The sequence below is a fragment of the Gopherus flavomarginatus genome, chromosome 2 (genome assembly GCF_025201925.1).
Source record: "Gopherus flavomarginatus isolate rGopFla2 chromosome 2, rGopFla2.mat.asm, whole genome shotgun sequence".
NCBI classification, from domain to species: Eukaryota; Metazoa; Chordata; order Testudines; family Testudinidae; genus Gopherus; species Gopherus flavomarginatus.
The window spans coordinates 11,312,017-11,334,172 of NC_066618.1; the positions used below are offsets into that span (position 1 = coordinate 11,312,017).

The window sequence follows — 22,156 nt, forward strand, 5'->3', positions numbered from 1 at the left end:
GAATCTACCATACACAACATGGAAGAACAATGTGCAAATTTAAAACCCCATTCTGAGATCCTTTATTCTTAGAAACATCAGAATCATCATAATGCTTCATGCCACTAGTCCAGCTACTCCGATACTCTGTCTCAGATAGTGGTCAGCATCAGATGATTCAGAAGAAAATTCAAGAAACATCCTTGTAGACAATTATGGAATACCCTCCCCGAAGAGTCTTGTGGCACCTTATAGACTAACAGATGTTTTGGAGCATGAGCTTTCGTGGGTGAATACCCACTTCGTCGGATGCATCCATGGGGTAGCCGTGGGGTATTAGGCATCCGACGAAGTGGGTATTCACCCACGAAAGCTCATGCTCCAAAACGTCTGTTAGTCTATAAGGTGCCACAAGACTCTTTGCTGCTTTTACAGATCCAGACTAACACGGCTACCCCTCTGATACCTCCCCAAAGAGGAAGTTTTTTTCCTAAATCCCATCAGTTAGTGGTTGGTGTATGCCCTGAGACATGAGGGTTTATATCGCTTATATTTTTTATTCTACCTAATGTAATTGTGAATATTCTTATTATACGTATAAATGTATGAGCCTTTTCCGAACCCAGTCAACCAACTGGACCCTATGACAATTTTATGGCAATAAATTCCACTGATTATGTGCTGCCTTAAAAAGTATTTCTTCTTTCAGTTTTAAATGTTCTGATTTCAACTACATTGGTTCCCCTTATTCCTGTATTAGTCAAAAAGAAAAGAGATTACTGACTTTCTCTATATATTTCATTGTTTTATATACCTTTTGCATGTTCCCTCTTATTTGTCTCCTCTCTAAACTGAACAATCCTAATCTTTTCACTCTTTCCTGGTATGTAAGTCTTTCCATGCATCTAGCAATTTTTGTTGCCTGTCTTTGGACCCCTTAAATTTCAGTTTTAAATATATATATAGTGGTATAATATGTCTGTGATAATGGAATAGGTATTATGGTTGACTTGGTGTGATTAACCTGACATTTCATCCAAAACTCAAACTTAACACATACTTTCAGTTCAAAAATTTGGTTCCAAGAATAAAAAAGTTGGGGCATCTCTGCAGTTCCTGGTTACGTCCCAAATATTGCAGAGATATGTTTATTGTGGTATTACTTGTAGTGCCAAAAGCAGGATGTACCTGTAAATCTTCTAAGATTTCCAGCCAGCCTTCAGGACTGAACAGGTTCTTGGAATCACTATATCTGAACTGAACCTGTTGAGGTTCACCCGTGCACTACTTCATGTGTATAACTGAGCAGGGCAATCCAAGAGCCAGTTCCAGTGATGTCTAAGAGCCATACTAGTTAATGTTACTAGTACTGAATCAAAAGGGCTAAGAAGAATCCATGAACACTGTGGTATGTGGTGTGGAAAAGTCTTGTATAAAGAGATCACAATCTTTCAAGGCATGGATGGAATGATAATAATCTTTGGACTTTGGCCACTCATTAGTTTTAGAAGCAGTTGCATCTTGAAAATGCCATAGCCTTGTTCGAAATGAGCGGACTATACAATATACGTCAGTTAGGGGCGATGGGACATACAAGCAGGACAATGGAAGGAAGTTCTAATTGCTTCTGTAGGTGCAAACAATATGGGACTTCAGAAGTGTATCTCAGATTTTCAAGAAGAAACACATCTGCATTTCAAATCATTTCTGCTAGGGAGGAAACAACCACCAAACATATAGCTATAAGATTTACAACGATTATTAATCATACTGTCACTACAATTCCCCATTCCCAAGAAGTTAGCATGCGAGCTAGAGTGTTTATTTACAGTACAATAAGAGGTGTACTGTTTAACGGGCCTAGCACACTTTAGGCACTGTATAGACAGCAAATAAATACAGGTACTGACATTGCATTGTATATTTTTGTCAGCTTGCAATGCAGTAAGTTGAAGACATGTAGCATGTGAAAGGATCATTAATTTTGATGTTCTGGTAATAAATTGTCTGAAGAACCTTAATAAATAAATTACTGTAATTAATGATACCACTTCAATAGCATTTTCCATCTGTAAGTCCTAGTCCACACTGCAGCCTAACTCGATGTCAGTTACGACACTCAGGAGTGTGAAAAAATCACCACCCTGAGCAGGGGCGGCTCCAGGCCCCAGCACGCCAAGCATGCGCTTGGGGCAGCACGTCATGGGGGGCACTTTGCTGGTCGCTGGAAGGGCAGCAGGCGGCTCCGGTGGACCTCCCGCAGGCATGCCTGCGGAGGGTTCGCTGGTCCCGCAGCTCCGGTGGACCTCCCTCAGGCACGCCTGCGGGAGGTCCACCAAAGCCACGGACCAGCGGATCGTGAGACCAGTGGACCCTCTGCAGGCACGCCTGCAGCAGGTCAACCGGAGCAGCCTGCCACCCTCCCGGCGACCGGCAGAGCGCCCCCCACGGCATGCCGCCGTGCTTGGGGCGGTGAAATGTCTAGAGCTTCCCTGACCCTGAGCAACGTAGTTTATCTTTACCTAACGCAGTGTCCACACCGTGCTATGTTGATGGAAGATGCTCTCCCGCCAATTTAGCTTCCACTTCTCGGGGAGGTGGAGTACTGAAATCAATGGGAGAGCGCTTTCCCATTGACTTATCGCCTCTTCACCAGACCTGCTAAATCAATGCCACTGAATCAATTTAGCAGGCCAGTGTAGACAAGCCCTACGTCTTAAAGCACTCTACAGTGGTGAATATCATTGCCTAAATTAAAGATGGGGAAGCTGAGGGACTAAGAATTTTGTCCAATGGTACATAGTGCATCAGTGGTTCAGCTGAGTATAAAATCCCCAAGTCTTCTGGCTCTATTCCCTATGTCAGGTCTCAAGTCAATGAAAATGTGCTGCTCAAGTACAAGGCCATTAAAAAGGGGGGATTGCTTCCTTTCATTACCCTATAGGGCTCTTGTGCATCTTCATGGTGTGACATTATCAGTTTTTCCTCTGTTATGATAGCATGGAAGTATTACAGTAGAGTGGGAGAAAATATTTTGATTGGAGGCTGAAAACACAAAATCAAGTTAGATATGGGGTTTGGATCATAAGCAATAGTTAGTAAAGAAAACGGTCCAGTTAGACACCAAGGTTCTGATTCAGGAAAGCGCTTAAGCACGTGCTTAAAGTTAAATTCATTCTTAAGTGCTGCCCTGAATGGGAACCTATTTGCATAAAGCCATAATGATAGCTTTGGGCTTCCAGATTGTTCTCAAAGGTCGTACAGATGAACTATCATTACTAGATGTATTTTCTATTTTCAGCTTGCACTGTATTTACAGAAACACATTTGCTCCATTTTGAACCCAAACGCTGATGTTAAAACTCCCCTCCCTATGCCTAATTATTTGTAGCCATCTCTATCATTACATATTATTCTTTTTAAATGTTTTTTTGCGATGGTAAGTTCCCAGTGTAATTCTTTTGCTTTGTACCAGTTAGGGAAATCCCTTCACGACAAAAATACCTCAGTGGAGCCCTTCTATAGTTATAAAAAAATCCAGTGGCCTGTATGCACTTTTCTGATACTTTCCAACACTGTCTCAGAAGGCTGTTGTTAGAGGCAGGACTGGTTAAAATACACATTACAGAATGATATCATCATTACATATAATTAATCTCATTTTGCCTGGGCTCAACTGTATTATTATATATTAACTTTGAGTCCTGTTGGAATTATAACCATTACTGTGCCATTAATCTCAAAGAGTTACACAAACTCTACAGGTAAGAGCCTCAGCTGATAGAAATTCTCATCACTCCATTGACAATGCTCCTTTGAAATCAATGGAGCTAATACAATTTATATCAGCTTACCATCTGCCCTAAAACTCTGTATCCATTCATCTACTCCTATCCATCCCTCCTATGAAACACAGCAGTATATTGCAGCCGCTCCTGATATAGAAAATACAAATGAATCACACAAGAGTTTAGGAAAAGTAAAGAAAAAAAACATATTTAACTGAAACTGTAGTGGGAATGGGGATTTCTAGTGAGATGAATCCAGGTTCTATCCAGTTTTTAAGAATGCACACAAACAAGTTCAAAAAATGTGAAGAAACAAAAATACTTGAATACTGGACACAAGGGTTTGAAATACTTAATTAGGTGGACATCAGATGAGTTACACTCATGTTAAAAAAACAATGCTCCATAACAGTTTGTGTTCTCAATCTGTTGACTGCAAGAATCTGCAAACTCAAAGGAAAATCCATGCCCTGTTGTTAATGGAAAACAGCTGAGAATTGCACACTAAATCCAAAAACCAGGCATACATTTACTACAGGGGAAAATGCTGACATAGCAAAATAAGCATAAAACTGTTCATTATTTATTTTAGATTTTCCTTATGTTTGTTAGGTATTAAAAAAGAAGTGTGTGTTTAAGTTAGGGCTGGTTCCTTAACCCTGTGGTGAAGCTGTAGTAGTAAATTGATGACATCACACCCATTTTCATGGCAACACTGTTACATTAACAAACACACAACTAGGAGTCCACTACAGAAATAGAATTTGAGCTAAGAAGGAGAAAAACTCCTCTTTGAATGTAAAGATCTCAAATAATTATAAAGGAGATATGAGGAATGACAGGATGAATGAATGGGTTTTTGTACTAATGTACTCCAACGCATCATCAGGGATCTGCAACCCATCCTGGACAATGATCCCACACTTTCATAGGCCTCGGGTGGCAGGCCAGTCCTAACCCACAGACAACCTGCCAACCTGAAACATATTCTCACCAGTAACTGCACACCGCACCATAGGAACTCTAGCTCAGGAACCAATCCATGCAACAAACCTCGATGCCAGCTCTGCCCACATATCTACACCAGCGACACCATCACAGGACCTAACCAGATCAGCCACACTATTACCGGTTCATTCACCTGCACGTCCACCAACGTAATATACGCCATCATATGCCAGCAATGCCCTTCTCCTATGTACATCGGCCAGACTGGACAGTCTGTACGGAAAAGGATAAGTTGACACAAATCAGATATTAGGAATGGCAATATACAGAAACCTGCAGGAGAACACTTCAACCTCCTTGGCCACACTATAGCAGACCTTAAGGTGGCCATCCTGCAGCAAAAAAACTTCTGGACCAGACTTCAAAGAGAAACTGCTGAGCTTCAGTTCATCTGCAAATTTGACACCATCAGCTCAGGATTAAACAAAGACTGTGAATGGCTTGCCAATTACAAAACCAGTTTCTCCTCCCTTGGTTTTCACATCTCAACTGCTAGAACAGGGCCTCATCCTCCCTGATTGAACTAACCTCATTATCTCTAGCTTGCTTGCACATATATACCTGCCCCTGGAAATTTCCACTACATGCATCTGACGAAGTAGGTATTCACCTAGGAAAGCTCATGCTCCAAAACCTCTGTTAGTCTATAAGGTGCCATAGGATTCTTTGCTGCTTTTACAGATCCAGACTAACATGACTACCCCTCTGATATCTGGTAAATTTGAGAGTGTTTTCCATTCTGTTCTGTTTCATAAAAGCCCAAGGTTTAATTTTTAATATATTCTGAGTTAGTTGTTGTTGCTTTGTTCTTTTTTTTTTTAATGGCACTTTTTGCTTTTGAAATTGAAAAAAATTGGGTTTGAATTTTTCGGATTTGACTGGGGCATGGGGGAATTCCATTTACAGTTACAGGGGAGCAATAACTAGAATTCTACAGGGGTGGCTGCATTTCAGTGAGGCCATGCATATGCATTTTGCAAATAGTTTCAAGATCCTGAGGGATGAAAGGTGCCATGGAAATGCAAAGCATCTGCTTTCCATAGCCAAAGAGAAAATGCTCTGAGACTGTCATCATCTAGACACAACAGTTAAAGGCAGCCTCAGCACTTGATTTTAAGTTGTGTTTGCTATACATTTTCTCCCAACATTAGCAGAACTAGAGCAGTAGGTATGTTAGTTCTATCTTTCTGCTGTCTTTTCTCTTTACAGTACCTTTTAAAGGAGAAAAATTCTTCATAGAAGCACATGGAAGATGACCTCACAGAACAATGCGTCATTTTTAAGCTGATTTATGCTATGTAAATATGTATTTTTAGACAATCAAATCCCTCTATCTAACTACAACGCTCATCAGTGTGGGACTCCTCACAGACTTTCGCTCAGGCTCAGACTATTGTGATGGACATGGAGACGAAGCAGCATTGTGAGGTGTGGGTGGGGAACAAACTTTACCTGCACCAGAGTAGGAATAGCCAAAATGTGACCCTCCCTTTATTTTCTCTAGTGGAAAATCATGACCTTCCCAGTTATTTTCTTGAATGGAATATCAAAATATTTTCTCTAGCTGCTACTTCAGACTTGATCTCTGTCCCCGTCACTGAAGCTGAATTTTAGTTTAAACTTTTACTAATGTCTATTGAGTCACAAATCTATGTGGCACCTCTTGATTGCCTCTAGCTCCATGCTTTCTCATTGGTTTAAAACCACAAAATAGAGCTTAGACTATGGAACGTGGGCATTTCAAATAGGTCCAAGTTGCTTATTTTTGCACTGGAGGTAAATGACAGCTATTTCCCCCTGCTGCTCTCTCTGTTATGGCTGCCAAAAAATGGGCAGTAGATTACATGATGGCACAAGTTTTTATACAACAAAAATCTCAACTTTTGTAAAGAACAAAATTGGCAGACACATAGCTGAACATAATTTGCTGGAAAATAGTCAACATGGTTTTTGTAAAGGGAAATCATGCCTCATCAATCTACTAAAATTCTTTGAAGGGGTCAACAAACATGTGGACAAAGGAGATCCAGTGGATATAGTGTATTTAGATTTTCAGAAAGCCTTTGCCAAGGTCCCTCACCAAAGGCTCTTAAGCAAAATCAGCAGTCATAGGATAAGAGGGAAGGTTCTCTCATGGATTGGTAACTGGTTAAAAGATAGGAAAAGAAGGGTAGGAATAAATGGTCAGTTTTCAGAATGGAGAGAGGTAAATAGTGTCCCTCAGGGATCTGTACTGGGCCCAGTCCTATTTAACATACTCATAAACAATCTGGAAAAAGGGCTAAACAGTGAGGTGGCAAAATTTGCAGATGATACAAAACTACTGAAGATAGTTAAGTCCCAGGCAGACTGTGAAGAGCTACAAAGGATCTCACAAAACTGGGTGACTGGGCAACAAAATGGAAGACGAAATTTAATGTTGATAAATGCAAAGTAATTCAGATTGAAAAACATAATCCTAACTATACATATACAATGATGGGGTCTAAATTAGCTGTTACCACTCAAGAAAGAGATCTTGGAGTCATTGTGGATAGTTCTCTGAAAACATCCACTCAATGTTCAGCGTCAGTCAAAAAAGCGAACAGAATGCTGGGAATCATCAAGAAAGGGATAGATAATAAGACAGAACATATCATATTGCCTCTCTCTATATCCATGGTATGCCCACACCTTGAATACTGTGTGCAGATGTGGTTGCACCATCTCAAAAAAGATATATCGGAATTGGAAAAGGTTCAGAAAAGGGCAACAAAAATGATTAGAGGTATAGAACGGCTTTCGTATGAAGAAATATTAATAAGTGTGTGACTTTTCAGCTTGGAAAAGAGGCGACTAAGGAGAGATATGATAGAGGTCTATAAAATCATGAGTGATATAAAGAAAGTAAATAAGGAAGTGTTATTTACTCCTTCTCATAATACAAGAATAAGGGGACACCAAATGAAAATAATAGGTAGCAGGTTTAAAACAAAGTATTTTTTCATGCAACGCACTGTCTACCTCTGGAACTCCTTGCCAGAGGGTGTTGTGAAGGTCAATACTATAATGGGGTTCAAAAGGGAGCTAGATAGATTCATGGAAGCAGGGCCGCCTAGAGGATTCAGGGGACCAGGGGTCTTCGGCAGCGGGAGCCGAAGCGGAAGGACCTCCCACCGCCGAATTGCCGCTGAAGACCCGGAGTGGAAGAAGCTCTGGGAGCCCAAGCCCTGCGAGAGTTTTCTGGGGCCCCCAGAGCAAGTGAAGGACCCGCTTCTGGTGGGATGCAGGACTTTAAAGTAGGCCTCTGAATGGATGGATCAGTGCCAGCAAGGTCCTAATAGAGCAAAAGACTGTGCCTAACATTGCATGGATGAGTAAGATGTTTGAGGAGGAAGTTTGAAGAGATGTAACAGCATCTAAGGTAAGACTGCAATTATTTCTGATTTTTTTCACCACTAGCAGTCAAAATGCAGTTACAATCATTAGCAACTAGCATTGCTTCTCAAACCAGAGGCAACAACAAATCATGAGGAACTCACTTAGGAATTCTCTCTTGCCTCTTTCCATTTGTTATCAGTTCCACAGCTGAGGGTTATGTGAGCATGCAGTATGATAAAATCATAAGCAAAATGTAAAGAGCAGCATGAAAGCACAACCCTTCACCTTTCTTACTTGTGTAGATCTATTAAAAAAATGCCCATGATCTTACTAGAGTTACAATGACTGCTGGACAGAGCTGGTCAAAAATTGGAATTTCTGTCCTGTGGGAAATTCCGTAATTTGTTTTCATCCCGAATTGTGGTGAAAAGTCAAAACTTTCAAATTTTTATTTCTGAGTGAATTTATGAACTGAATTCAAACATTTTATTTCATCTGGTTTGACACTCACCTATGTAACTCTGAGCTGAGCAGAGCCTCGTGGAAGTTGTAGTTCAAATGCCTTGTGCCCCCATTCTCTACCATGGGCTGGGCTCCTGCATCGATTCAACCAGAGGAGAGACTGGAGTCCACTCTCAGAGATCAGTAGTCCAGCCAAGGACTGTAGCCTATAGAGAAGTGTGGAACGAGGCACCCAAGCTACAACTTCCATGAGGCATCGTGATCACTCAGACACACTTTAATATCAAACTGACCTGAAATGAAACATTTGATTCAGTTAGAGGAACCAAAATATTTTGATTTGGGCTGACATATTTTGTTTTGATTTTCTCAATGTAAAATTGAAAAATGTTGGCAAAATTGAAATTTTTGCATAGAAAGTTTTAATTTTGTGGCAATTTCATTTTCTGTGGAAAAAAATATTTTAACAGAAAATTACCGATCAGCTCTACTCTGAACAAAGCCCCCCTTAAGTATAACCAGAGCCATCCCTTGGGTAAGACAAATCAGGGCAACTGCTCCAGGCAATGTGCTTTGGTGGACCCCGCACTTCGAAATCACGGTGCCAGATGGGATGAGGACAGCAGCTGTCTGCCTTGAGCAGTGAGCAGAGCAGGCAGAGGCAGCCAGCAAGCAGGAGGCAGCCTGGTTTGTCTGGCCTTGTCTTCCCCCAGACAGCTGGGCTAACCTGTGGCACCTGCACACAGATCACGCAGCCCCTGCCTCCTCCCTGGGCTCTTGGGCCCCTGCCGGCCTCGGGGCAGTGCTGGAAGGAGGGTGCTGCGTACGCAGCTCCCCAGCCCCATGCACCCACCCTGGTCTGCTAGTATTTGAATGCTGAGGTCGGGGAGTGTGGAGATCCCAGCCAAAGCTGGGCAGGAGGCAGCACTCTCACCCAGTGGAAGGGCACCCCGACCACCAGTGGATGCGCTTTGCGCCAGGTAAACTTCCTCGCCTACACCCCATGGAGAAGCTGGAGCCCCATTGCCCCCACCAGCGCGCCTGCTGCTCCATCCAGAGCCCCCATGGGAGACCCAGTGCACCCCCTTCCCCAAGGGGAGCCCATATAAGCTGATTTGTCCTGGGCCCCGCAACCCCTAGAGACAGCCCTGAGTATAACAGTTCTCCCTGGCCTTTGAGTTCTCACCCAGAACTATGTCAGTTACGTAAATCACAACCACTCACTACATCTGTGCACCAGGCACTAAATGGCACATATTTCTGAAAGATATGAATAGTGAGGTCATATCTCCTATGATTAGGACATCTCCACTCATCTGTAATTGAAATATACATAAGAAGGTGTAGTTTGCTATTTAAAGGTTGTGCAGAGGTTTGAGTCCACATTTCACTGTCTTTAGCGTTAAATTCCTGTTTCTTATAAACAAAAGATAAGGTTTGGTACCATTTACTTTCACTACCTCACTCAAGGCCAGGAAAGCAGCACAGTTTCTGAAGGTGGCCCAGTGGGATGTTGCTCGATCTGGCATTTAAGAGAGCTGGAGTTTGTACCAGCACTGCAACTGTAGATCAGATTTATAAAGGAATTTCGACACCTGAAAATGCAGATCAGTGCCAAGTGGGATTTTTCAAAAGTGTCTAGGCACCTAACTCCCACTGAAATGAATTACAGATAAATTGACGTGGCATAATCCTTCTGTTAGGATTTCAAAAATAACAGGAGATATGACCTCACTGCTTGTATCATTTAGAAATAGGTACTAGTTAATGGCTGGTTCCTGGACTGAAATCAGTGGGAGTTAGGCAGCTACGTGCTTATGAAAAACCCACTTGGTATCTAAATATCTTTTAAAATCTCATGCCTGTGTGGCCTAAGAAAAGACAACACATCTTTTTGGGTCTCAGTTCCCCAGTCAATAAAATGAAGATAATGCTACTTATGTTATAAAATACAGATATTATTAGTATTAAACCAACTGTTTGGGGGTCAACTCTGCATAATGGCAATGGAACAGTAGTGGAATGTTAACGTGAAGTCAATTAAAAAAAACCAATGAAAAAAAAAACCGGAAATCCTGGCCCATCATCTCGGGCATTGGCACTCTCACTGAAGGACTGTCTGGATATGCGGACTCTCTACTCAGACCCTATGCCACCAGCACTCCCAGCTATCTCCGTGACAACACTGATTTCCTGAGGAAACTACAATGCATTGGTGACTTTCCAGAAAACACCATCCTAGCCACCATGGATGTAGAGGCTCTCTACACAAACATCCCACACACAGATGGAATACAAGCTGTCAGGAACAGTATCCCTGATGATGCCACAGCACAACTGGCTGCTGAGCTCTGTGCCTTTATCCTCACACGCAACTATTTCAAATTTGATGACAATATATATCTTCAGATCAGTGGCACCGCTATGGGCACCCGCATGGCTCCACAATATGCCAATATTTTTATGGCCAACCTGGAACAACGCTTCCTCAGCTCTCGTCCACTCACGCCCGTTCGCTACCTACGCTACATTGATGACATTTTCATCATCTGGACCCATGGGAAGGAGACACTGGAAAAATTCCACCATGATTTCAACAGCTTCCACCCCACCATCAACCTCAGCCTGGACCAATCTACATGGGAGGTCCACTTCCTAGACACCACGGTGCAAATAAGTGATGGTCACATTACCACCACTCTATACCAAAAACCTACCGACCACTATGCCTATCTTCATGCCTCCAGCTTCCATTCCGGGCACATCACATGATCCATTGTCTACAGCCAAGCACTGAGGTACAACCGCATCTGCTCTAACCCCTCAGACAGAGACCAACACCTACAAAATCTCCACCAAGCATTCTCAAAACTACAATACCACATGAGGAAATAAGGAAACAGATCAACAGAGCCAGACGTGTACCCAGAAGCCTCCTACTGCAAGATAAACCCAAGAAAGAAACCAACAGGACTCCACTGGCCATCACATACAGTCCCCAGCTAAAACCTCTCCAACGCATTATCAGGGATCTACAACCTATCCTGGACAATGATCCCACACTTTCACAGGCCTTGGGTGGCAGGCCAGTCCTCACCCACAGGCAACCTGCCAACCTGAAACATATTCTCACCAGTAACTACACACCGCACCACAGGAACTCTAGCTCAGGAACCAATCCATGCAACAAAACTTGATGCCAACTCTGCCGATATATCTACACCAGCGACATCATCACAAGACCTAACCAGATCAGCCACACCATCACCGGTTCATTCGACTGCACATCCACCAATGTAATAGACGCCATCATACGCCAGCAATGCCCCTCTGCTATGTACATCGGCCAAACTGGACAGTCGCTACGGAAAAGGATAAACGGACACAAATCAGATATTAGGAATGGCAATATATAAAACCTGTAGGAGAACACTTCAACCTCCCTGGCCACACTATAGCAGACCTTAAGGTGGCCATCCTGCAGCAAAAAAACTTCTGGACCAGACTTCAAAGAGAAATTGCTGAGCTTCAGTTCATCTGCAAATTTGACACCAACAGCTCAGGATTAAACAAAGACTGTGAATGGCTTGCCAATTACAAAACCAGTTTCTCCTCCCTTGGTTTTCACACCTCAACTGCTAGAACAGGGCCTCATCCTCCCTGATTGAACTACCTCATTATCTCTAGCTTGCCTGCATATATATACCTGCCCCTGGAAATTTCCACTACATGCATCTGACGAAGTGGGTATTCAGCCACGAAAGCTCATGCTCCAAATCATCTGTTAGTCTATAAGGTGCCAAAGGTTTCTTTGCTGCTCTATTAAGTGCAAATCAATATCTCACCTATTGTCCCACATGCTGGTGACCCTCAATGGAATGTAACACAGGCTATCTTAAAGAATGCTTCTAAATTAGACCCCGAATGTATATTACACTAAACAACTGACTCACATAGTGATCACTGCTTCCTGAGTGACATCTGACCATATAAAATGGAATCACCATCCAAAACTGAAATGAAGTAAAACTGCTCAGGCTATCAGAAAATCTGCTAGAATTGGAGAGCCAGGAACAAAAATGGACTGTAGAGCAGTAATGATGAGCCTGTTATTTTGGTTGTATTTGTTATGTGGCAGACACACTAGAATAGACTAACCCAATTGGCACAGTACACTTCACCTGCTGGCTGGATGTACTGCGTACCTCACTGCAGATGTCACACAAATCAGGCTCCATGTGGTCCAAAGGACTGGGCTGAGTAGGGTGACCAAATGTCCCAATTTTATAGGGACAGTCCTGATTTTTGGGTCTTTTTCTTATATAGGTTCCTATTACCCCCCACCATCTGTCCCGATTTTTCACATTTGCTGTCTGGTCACCCTAGGGCTCAGCATCTTTCTACTAGAACAGTTTCCACAGTGGACGCCCTTAAAAACTCACCATTTATAGATTAGGAGCCTGATCTAAAGCTAACAGAAAGCCTCTTACTGATTTATTGAGCTTTTGATAAAGCCAAACATAGGAATCAGTCAATATCAGCAATATTCCCTCTACTTGTAAGAGACAACACCTAGAATGCTGTAAATGCTGAATTCATATTATTTAGTGGGCCAAGGGACTGTCTGTGGAAACTAGAAAGTTTTGAAGGGTGACCACTCCCTGCCTGTGTTACACCTTTCACATGGCTAAGGCAACTCTGAAGTTTATGAAAGAGGAATATAAAAATACTCACAGATCGATAGATCTTGTAAAGATAACCGACAGGGTAAGAAGAATGCACCCAAATGGACCAGTTTCAAACTGGAAAAAAAAAGGTTCCACTGTATTTACATGTGTTTGTTTATTGAATATGCTTTTCAGCCCCAGCATAAGGAGATGCACCTCCAACTGAGGTCAATAAGACTCACTTCCATTTACGTTATGGTCTGAATTTGGTCCTTCATCTTTTTCAAACATGGGACACATCAGCGTCATATCCAAAAAGTTGTTTATACAGTTTTCTACAAAACATTAAATACTGAAAAAATAACAGCTGAACAATGACAAGTTTCATTTTCTCTCCTTGTACCATACCTGATGAATATTCTGCTGAAGAAAAATGGTCAGATCTTCACATTTTGTGACACTATGTAGTATTAGCTGGAAAAAAATGTAAAATAATGCAATTAAAACAGATAACAAGAAGCTGGTATAACTCAAGCCAGAATTATTTAAGAAACTCAATTCTGTATGTTTGGCCAGATTCTCAGCTGGTGTAAATTGGATCGGATCCATTGAAGCCCATGATGTTCACAACTCTCACTTTTTTTAGCAATGTTACTAAAATGAGAGAGACAACATTGGTGAGGTAATATATGGTGAGGTATTATCTGACCTACCTTGTCTCGCTCATATTCGGGGACCAACACGGCTACAACAACACTTAGCAAAATAATATATTTTAAATCCTATTTTAGCTATAAAAGTCATATATTCTGAGAGCTCTTTTAAAATGTTAGTTCCTGATATGTGAAATTTATTGCATGGAAGTTCATTATTAATTTAAGAATGATCTGTGGGAGAAAGGGCAATTCTTGGAACCAGCTTAGAAATACCAAATCATTGGAGATTTTTAAGAGCAGATTAGACAAACACCTGTCAAGGATGGTCTAGATAATACTTAGTCCTGCCTTGAGTGCAGAGGACTGGACTAGATGACCTCTCAAGGTCCCTTCCAGTCCTACAATTCTATTATTTCCACAGTGTATGTTCTTTATCATTGATTTACACCCCTAGATTTTGAGGGGAGTAATAATCTTGAGGCCAAAACATGGGACTCAGGGTTGGAAGAGAAGGTTATAATTCTGACATTGCCATGGATTTCCTGTGTGATTGTGGGAAAGCCATTCTTCCCATTGTCTCAGTTTTTGAGGATAAAAATATTTCCCTAATTCACAGAGGTATTATTTGTACGGCTTAATTCATTATTGCTTTACTGGATTTTTAAATCAATTTGAGATCTTCAGCTGGAAAAAATGTATAAGTGGAAAGTATCTGGTTTACAATTAATTATTATTATTTAATCAGAAAAACAAAGGGCAAGGAATATTGTAGGAAGGACAAGAAGGGAAAATCAGGGTTTCTATCTCTAACAGTGTTGTGAGGACCTATGGAAGGATCCATTTCCAGTAACTAGAGGGGAAACTGCTATTAAATGGGGCCTGGGAGAGAAGAGGGAATGAAAGGAAAGGAAAAAGGAGAATGTCAGAAAGCCCAATTCCCCTTAAAGGGTGTGGCAGTTTGGGAGCCAATTATGTCACTTCCTCTTTGATTCTCTTCTGACACTGGAGTAAATTAGAGTAATTACAGTGGTGTCAGTAGAGTTAAACGTTGGTGAGACAGAGGAGAATCAGGCCTATTGCACTTATATAAGGGAAGTTACAAAATACATTACAGGAAGATTACACATAAAACCTTACTGTTTCGAAGATTCCATCCGCTTTGTATTTTCCTGCTGGAGTGAACTGCTGCCTTCCTGAAGACCTAAAGAGGAGAATTAAATGAACAGCAGTTCACTTTAGAAGAACCAGCAACACAGCAAAGAGAAATCCGTGGGCTGTAATGAATTGGAAGACTAAACCAAAAAAAAGTAGCATTAAATAAAAGACCTTTGGCTTTTAATATTACTTTATCTGAGCTCTGATAGCCTTTAGATTTGTTTGCAATTGATGAGTTCATGTTTCAGTATCTAGAAAGAAGAAAGGTATAGATTGAAGAACTTACTGAATTTTTTCACTGCAACAAAATATAAGAACAAGAATATTATCACAAGAGTGGAAAAGACATTCAAAGTCTCTTCTGAGATACCCATTGTAGTTTGAAAAAAAATAAAAATATAATTACAATAGTCAGGGAGCTGCTTTGGGAAAGTTCTACTTCCAGATTAACAGGAAGGAATTCTCATCAAAAACTGTCCCATTGAATTCAATGGGGCCAGGAATTCACCTGAGATTTCTCTGACTATTAGGGCAGGTAACTGCTGCGAGCATGTGACCATTAGCAATAAACCCTTTCAGACTATACAGATACATACTGTCCTTCATACATAGTGATAGCTACTTAGATGTATAAACAGAAACAATCATTTTATACACACGAGAATCTTACATGATAATTAAAAATGTTCATCCCACTTACAGTGCAACCACAGCTTTTTCATTGCCCCCTGCACGCCATAAAATATCTGCAATAGCCAGGGTGAGGCATTTGGTCCTGTGAGCGTCTGAAGGTTGCAGACACCTGTTGTTTTTGGATATATGAGAAACAAGCAAAAATTGACACTATTAGTGAGGCAGCCATGTAAAGATGAACTTCTCCTCTTTCAGTGTGCACAGATTCACAGCAGGTTTGGTATGTACAAAGGCCCAGATCCTCAAATGTATTTAGGCACCTAAATCCCATCAAAGTCAATGTGAGTTACGCACTTAAATACCTTTGAGAATGTGAGACTAAATGACTAAAATCATTGAGCAGAGATGCCTCATGTAGGATATTCTCTTTGCACTGTTGGTAGAACATGCCTAGGCATGATAGACACTAACAGCTTTAATTCTAGGGGGTTGACATTAAAGGGCGGTGTCTGTTTTTTCATGATTCACTTACAAGGAAAAATTCACAAAATTAGCATGTGGAGCCTGGTGAAGCAATGACTGGGTGGAGGGATCATGATAAAAGGTGTCACAAAGAGATGGTTAAGGGTTAATGTCTCTCTTACCTGTAAAGGCTTAAGAAACTCAGTAAACCTGGCTGACACCTGACCAGAGGACCAATGGGGGGACAAAATACTTTCAAATCTTGGAGGAGGGAAGTCTTTGTTTGTGCTCTTTGTTTTTGTTTGTTGTTCGCTCTTGGGGCTAAGAGGGACCAGACGTGCAACCCAGGTTTCTCCAATCTTTTTGAAACAGTCTCTCATGTTCAAAATAGTAAGTACTAGCTAGAAAAGGCGGTTTAGTCTTATGTTTGTTTTCTTAACTTGCAAATGTGTATTTTGCTGGAAGGAGTTTTACCTCTGTTTGCTGTAACTTGGAATATCAGGCTAGGGGGGAGGGAGTCCCTCTAGGCTATATAAATCTGACTACCCTGTAAACATTTTCCATCCTAATTTTACAGAGATAATTTTTACTTTTTTCTTTCTTTAATTAAAGCTTTCTTTTTTAAGAACCCGATTGATTTTTTCCCTTGTTTATGACCCAAGGGGATTGGGTCTGAACTCACCAGGGATTGGTGGCGGAAAAGGAGGGAGGAGAAGGTTGATTCCTCTCTGTTTTAAGATCCAAGGACTTTGGATCAGTGGAGCCTCTCAGGGTAGCCCAGGGAGGGGAAAGTCTGGGAGGGGGAAAGGAAGGGGGATGGTTAATTCCTCTCTGTTTTAAGATCGAAGGAGTTTGGATCAGTGTAGCCTTTCAGGGTAACCCAGGGAGGGGAAAGTCTGGGAGGGGGAAAGGAGGGGGGATGGTTTATTTCTCCTGGTTTTAAGACCCAAGAGGTCTGGGTCTTGGGTTCCCCAGGGAAGGTTTTGGGGGAACAGAAAGTGTGCCAAACACTATATTTTGGCTGGTGGCAATGCTATCAGATCTAAGCTAGGAATTAAGCTTAGAAGTGTCCATGCAGGTCCCCACTATTGGACGCTAAAGTTCAAACTGGGGGAGAAATATCTTGACAAAGGGTGTCAAGCAATGAAGAATTATTTAGCATAATATGAAAGGTTATAACTAGGAGTAAAGTGGTAAAAATCAAGAAAGAGCCAATTAGATAGTGAGATCTACAGTAGTAGGCTATGGATTAAACTTCTAGGGGAAGCAGTACAAACTCCATCACTAGGCACATTTAAAATTATATCTGTCAAAATACAAGTAACTGTCCCTAGGGGAATAATCTTGCACTGGCAAGGAGTTTGACCAGGTGACTTAATATATCTTTTCCATCTCTACATTCTATGATATGATTGTTTTATATGCTGAATATGCTTTAAGTCAAAAAAGGCCTTCAAATTTCATTTCAATCCTAAATCTGAATGGTTTAGCTTTTGTTGGCTTGAAGCTCAAACCTGAAAATCCTTATCTACTAACAGACTTTATCTAAAATGTCATGTGCTGTAAATAGAACACATTGTACTTGTGTAGCACCTTTCACCAAAGGATCTCTAAGCTCTTTACAAAATTTATTTGCTAAGTCTCACAATGCCCCATGAGATAGGTAAGAAATATTATTCCAGTTTTACAGATTAATTGGACGATTGGAAAAAGGCAAATATAGTGCCCAACTTTAAGGGAAGAAGGATAATCCGGGGAGCTACAGACCAATTAGCCTCACCTCAGTCCCTGGAAAAATCATGGAGCAGGTCCTCAAAAAGCAGCAAAGAATCCCGTGGCACCTTATAGACTAACAGACGTTTTGGAGCATGAGCTTTCGTGGGTGAATACCCAGTTCGTCAGATGCATGTCACTCATGACATGCATCTGACGAAGTGGGTATTCACCCACGAAGGCTCATGCTCCAAAACGTCTGTTAGTCTATATGGTGCCACAGGATTCTTTGCTGCTTTTAAAGATCCAGACTAACACGGCTACCCCTCTGATACTTGACACCATGCAGGTCCTCAAGGATTCCATTTTGAAGCACTTGGAGGAGATGAAGGTGATCCGGAACAGTCAATATGGATTCACCAAGGGCAAGTCATGCCTGACCAATTTGATTGCATTCTGTGATGAGATAACTGGCTCTGTGGATATGGGGAAAGTGGTGGACATGATATATCTTGACTTTAGCAAAGCTTTTGATAGGTCTCCCACAGTATTCTTGCCAGCAAGTTAAAGAAGTATGGATTGGATGAATGGATTATAAGGTGGATAGAAAGCTGGCTAGATCGTTGGGCTCAACAGGTAGTGATCAACAGCTTGATGTCTAGCTGGCAGCCAGTATCAAGCAGAGTGCCCCAGGGGTCTGTTCTGGGGCCGGTTTGGTTCAACATCTTCATTAATGATCTGAATGATGGGATGGATTGCACCCTCAGCAACTTTGCAGATAACACTAAGCTGGGGGGAGAGGTAGATATGCTGGAGGGTAGGAATAGAGTCCAGAGTGACCTAGACAAATTGGAGGATTGGACTAAAAGAAATCTGATGAGGTTTAACAAGGACAAGTGCAGAATTCTGCACTTAGGACAGAAGAATCCCATGCACTGCTACAGGCTGGGGACCAACCAGCTAAGTGGTAGTTCTACTGAAAAGGATCTGAGGATTACAATGGACAAGAAACTGGATATGAGTCAGCAGTGTGCCCTTGTTGCCAAGAAGACTAACAGTATATTGGGCTGCACTAGTAGGACTACTGCCAGCAGATCGAGAAAAGCGATTATTCCCCTCTATTCAGCATTGGTGAGGTTACACCTGGAGTATTGCGTCCAGTTTTGGGTCCCCCACTACAGAAAGGATGTGGACAAATTGGAAAGAGTCCATCAGAGGGCAATGAAAATGATTAGGGGGCTGGGACACATGACTTATGAGTAGAGGCTGAGGGAACTGGGCTTATTTAGTCTGCAGAAAAGTGAGGGGAGATTTGATAGCAGCCTTCAACTACCTGAAGGGGGATTCCAAAGAGGATGGAGCTAGGCTGTTCTTAGTGGTGGCAGATGACAGAACAAGGAACAATGGTCTCAAGTTGCAGTGTGGGAGATTTAGGTTGGATATTAGGAAACACTATTTCACTAGGAGGGGGATGAAGCACTGGAATGGGTTACCTAGGGAGGTGGTAGAATCTTCTTCCCTAGAGGTTTATTAAGATCAGGCTTGACAAAGCCCTGGCTGGGATGATTTAGTTGGGGCTGGTCCTGCTTTGAGCAGGGGGTTGAACTAGATGACCTCCTGAGGTCTCTTCCAACCCTAATCTTTTATGATTCTAATTAAACTGAGGCACAGAGAGATTAAGTGATTATAGGACCAAAAGTTGTATGGTGAGAAACTGGCAGACCTGAGAATAGAACCTAGGGGTCCTGACTCCTAGCCCCTTGCTCTAACAACTAAATTATACACCCTTCCACATGGGAAGTTTGGAATCATTCTCCACTGGTTTTAAGAGTAACCTCTTTGAGTTTTAGACAATATTAGTATTAGAGCATTGCCAGCCTGAGAGATGAGGTGAAAAAACATGTGCAGCACTTGAATTAAAAGATCTAATAATTCAAAACACTAAACATCAACCAACAAAAATTAAATAACAGATTTCTAAGTTGTATGTCTGCCTGGAATATAATGTTTAGTGAGAAATCTCTTCCTTCTCTGATGGACGTGGGGCATTTGAACTAACAGAGAGAACTCAGGTTAAAAAAAAAAAAAGTGCCCATAGCCTTTTCACATCTGTTCTTGTATTCTAGCTGAGTTGTTCAGGTATTTGTGGGCAGTGCCAAAATTATATTCTGTGGATGGAGGAGGTAAAGGAGCAATAAGAAAATCCATTATTTTATTCATGTAGCTGGAAGAAATCTGAAGCCCAATGCTTGATGTGAAGCAGTCAACACCTTGAAAAGGCAGGTACAGTAGAAAAAGATGTTAATTTAAACAGTTCAGCCATGAAGACTCCTGTCCTTTTCTGATCAAGAATCAGCTTCCACTCTAGGGAGACACATCTGAAGAAAAATATGCCTCTCTCATGAATAAAACAAAACATCTCGCTATTCAAGTTTTACATGCCTGAAGGCCTTTTTTGTTTCTTCTCATAAAGATAAAGAGTTTGCCTGTTAACCAGAATTCTTTTGGGAATTTCTGCATACTTCAACAACCCTTCTCACACACAAAATAGTGGGAAATAAAACCCTTTCAAATGAGGATGAGAAACACGAGGAGAGGAGAACAATTTCCAGATAAACAGGGCTGGGAGAAGTCACATTAGAGCAAAAAATCTATCTTAGGTACTTATATGGCTGCCATCACCTTAATATCTGAGCCCTTCACAACCATCCTATAAGTTAGGGAATTGCTATTATTCCCATTTTACAAATGGGGAATTGTGAGACACTGAAACAAAGGACCAGATATTCAAAGGTGTGTATGTGCCTAAAGATGCGGGTAGATACCCAGTAGGATTTTCAAAAGTGCCTAAGGAGCTTTGGCACCTAACTCAGGCATCTAACCTGCTTAGGCACTTTTGAAAATCCCACTACGCACCTAAAAACTATTGAAAATCTGTCTGTGACTTGCCTAACGAAGTCTGAGAAGCTGGGAATTCAACCCTGGTCTCTTAAGAACAAGGACAGCATCCTGACCATTGAATCTTTCCTCCTCTCCTTTTTGTAAATTACCAAATATCAGACTCCGCTTCTCCATTAAACATGGGAGCCTAAGCCTCTTAAATGTTCTGGGCCACATTTAGCCCCAGAAAAAGAAGGAAGATTTCCCATTGACCTCCACAATGAAATTAGGTTCCTGGTCCTCACAGTCAGAAAATAATCCTTTACTGACTCCAAAGGAGATTCCTAAGCAACAAACTCTAAAACTGAATTTAAGCCTCATGGTGGTGTCAGACATCTACAATACGTTTACATTTGTCTTTATGAGTCAACAGTGTGCTATGAGTCAACAGTGTGCCCTTGTTACCAAGAAGGGTAATGGTATTTTGGTCTGTATAGGTATGGGCATTGCCAGCAGATCGAGGGACGTGATCATTCCTCTCTATTTGGCATTGGTGAGGCCTCATCTGGAGTAGTGTGTCCAGTTTTGGGCCCCACACTACAAGAAGGATGTGGAAAAATTGGAAAGAGTCCAGCGGAGGGCAACAAAAATGATTAGGGGGCTGGAGCACATGACTTATGAGGAGAGGCTGCAGGAACTGGGATTGTTTAGTCTGCAGCAGAGAAGAATGAGGGGGGATTTGATAGCTGCTTTCAACTACCTGAAAGGGGGTTCCAAAGAGGATGTATCTAAGCTGTTCTCAGTGGTGGCTGATGGCAGAACGAGGAGTAATGGTCTCAAGTTGCAGTGGGGAGGTCTAGGTTGGATATTAGGAAAACTTTTTCACTAGGAGGGTGGTGAAGCACTGGAATGGCTTACCTAGGGAGGTGGCAGAATCTTCTTCCCTAGAGGATTTTTAAGATCAGGCTTGATTGACAAAGCCCTAGCAGGGATGATTTAGTTGGGGATTGGTCCTGCTTTGAGCAGAGGGTTGGACTAAATGACCTCCTGAGGTCCCTTCCAGCCTTGATATTCTATGATTCTATGAATATGGACAAAGGTTAGAAATTGTCTTCAAAAATATACTGTCATTGTATCTGGAAGAGAATACACTGTTACATATTTCTTAATGCTCCTTTAGCCAGTGTTTGAGCCACCACTGAGTTGATTTCTTAGTTGATTGATATGTCAGATGTCATCGATTTGCAATGTTTTAATAATTTCCCCCTCTACTGTAGCCAATTTCTTTTCTCACTGAATTGATTGAGAAATGATTTCTATCATATTCCCCTCATATTCTGTAATATGATGAACCAGAGACAGTCCCTTCTAAAACTCAGGAAATTTCCTGTCT

General features: G+C 41.6%; 1 protein-coding gene across 2 annotated transcripts in view; it reads right to left on the reverse strand.

Moving 5' to 3' along the window:
• Positions 1-22,156, reverse strand: part of MINDY4 (MINDY lysine 48 deubiquitinase 4) — an 85,084-nt gene that overhangs the window by 25,350 nt on the left and 37,578 nt on the right. For both annotated transcript variants that reach the window (XR_007772829.1, XM_050942539.1), the window contains exons 10-13: positions 15,776-15,877; positions 15,058-15,121; positions 13,673-13,738; positions 13,332-13,399 (exon numbers count right to left, since the gene is read on the reverse strand). Coding sequence is in view for 1 of the 2 variants with exons in the window: in XM_050942539.1 (XP_050798496.1) it covers positions 13,332-13,399; positions 13,673-13,738; positions 15,058-15,121; positions 15,776-15,877 (300 nt within the window). In the remaining variant the exon portion in view is untranslated. The remainder of the gene's footprint in view (positions 1-13,331; positions 13,400-13,672; positions 13,739-15,057; positions 15,122-15,775; positions 15,878-22,156) is intronic.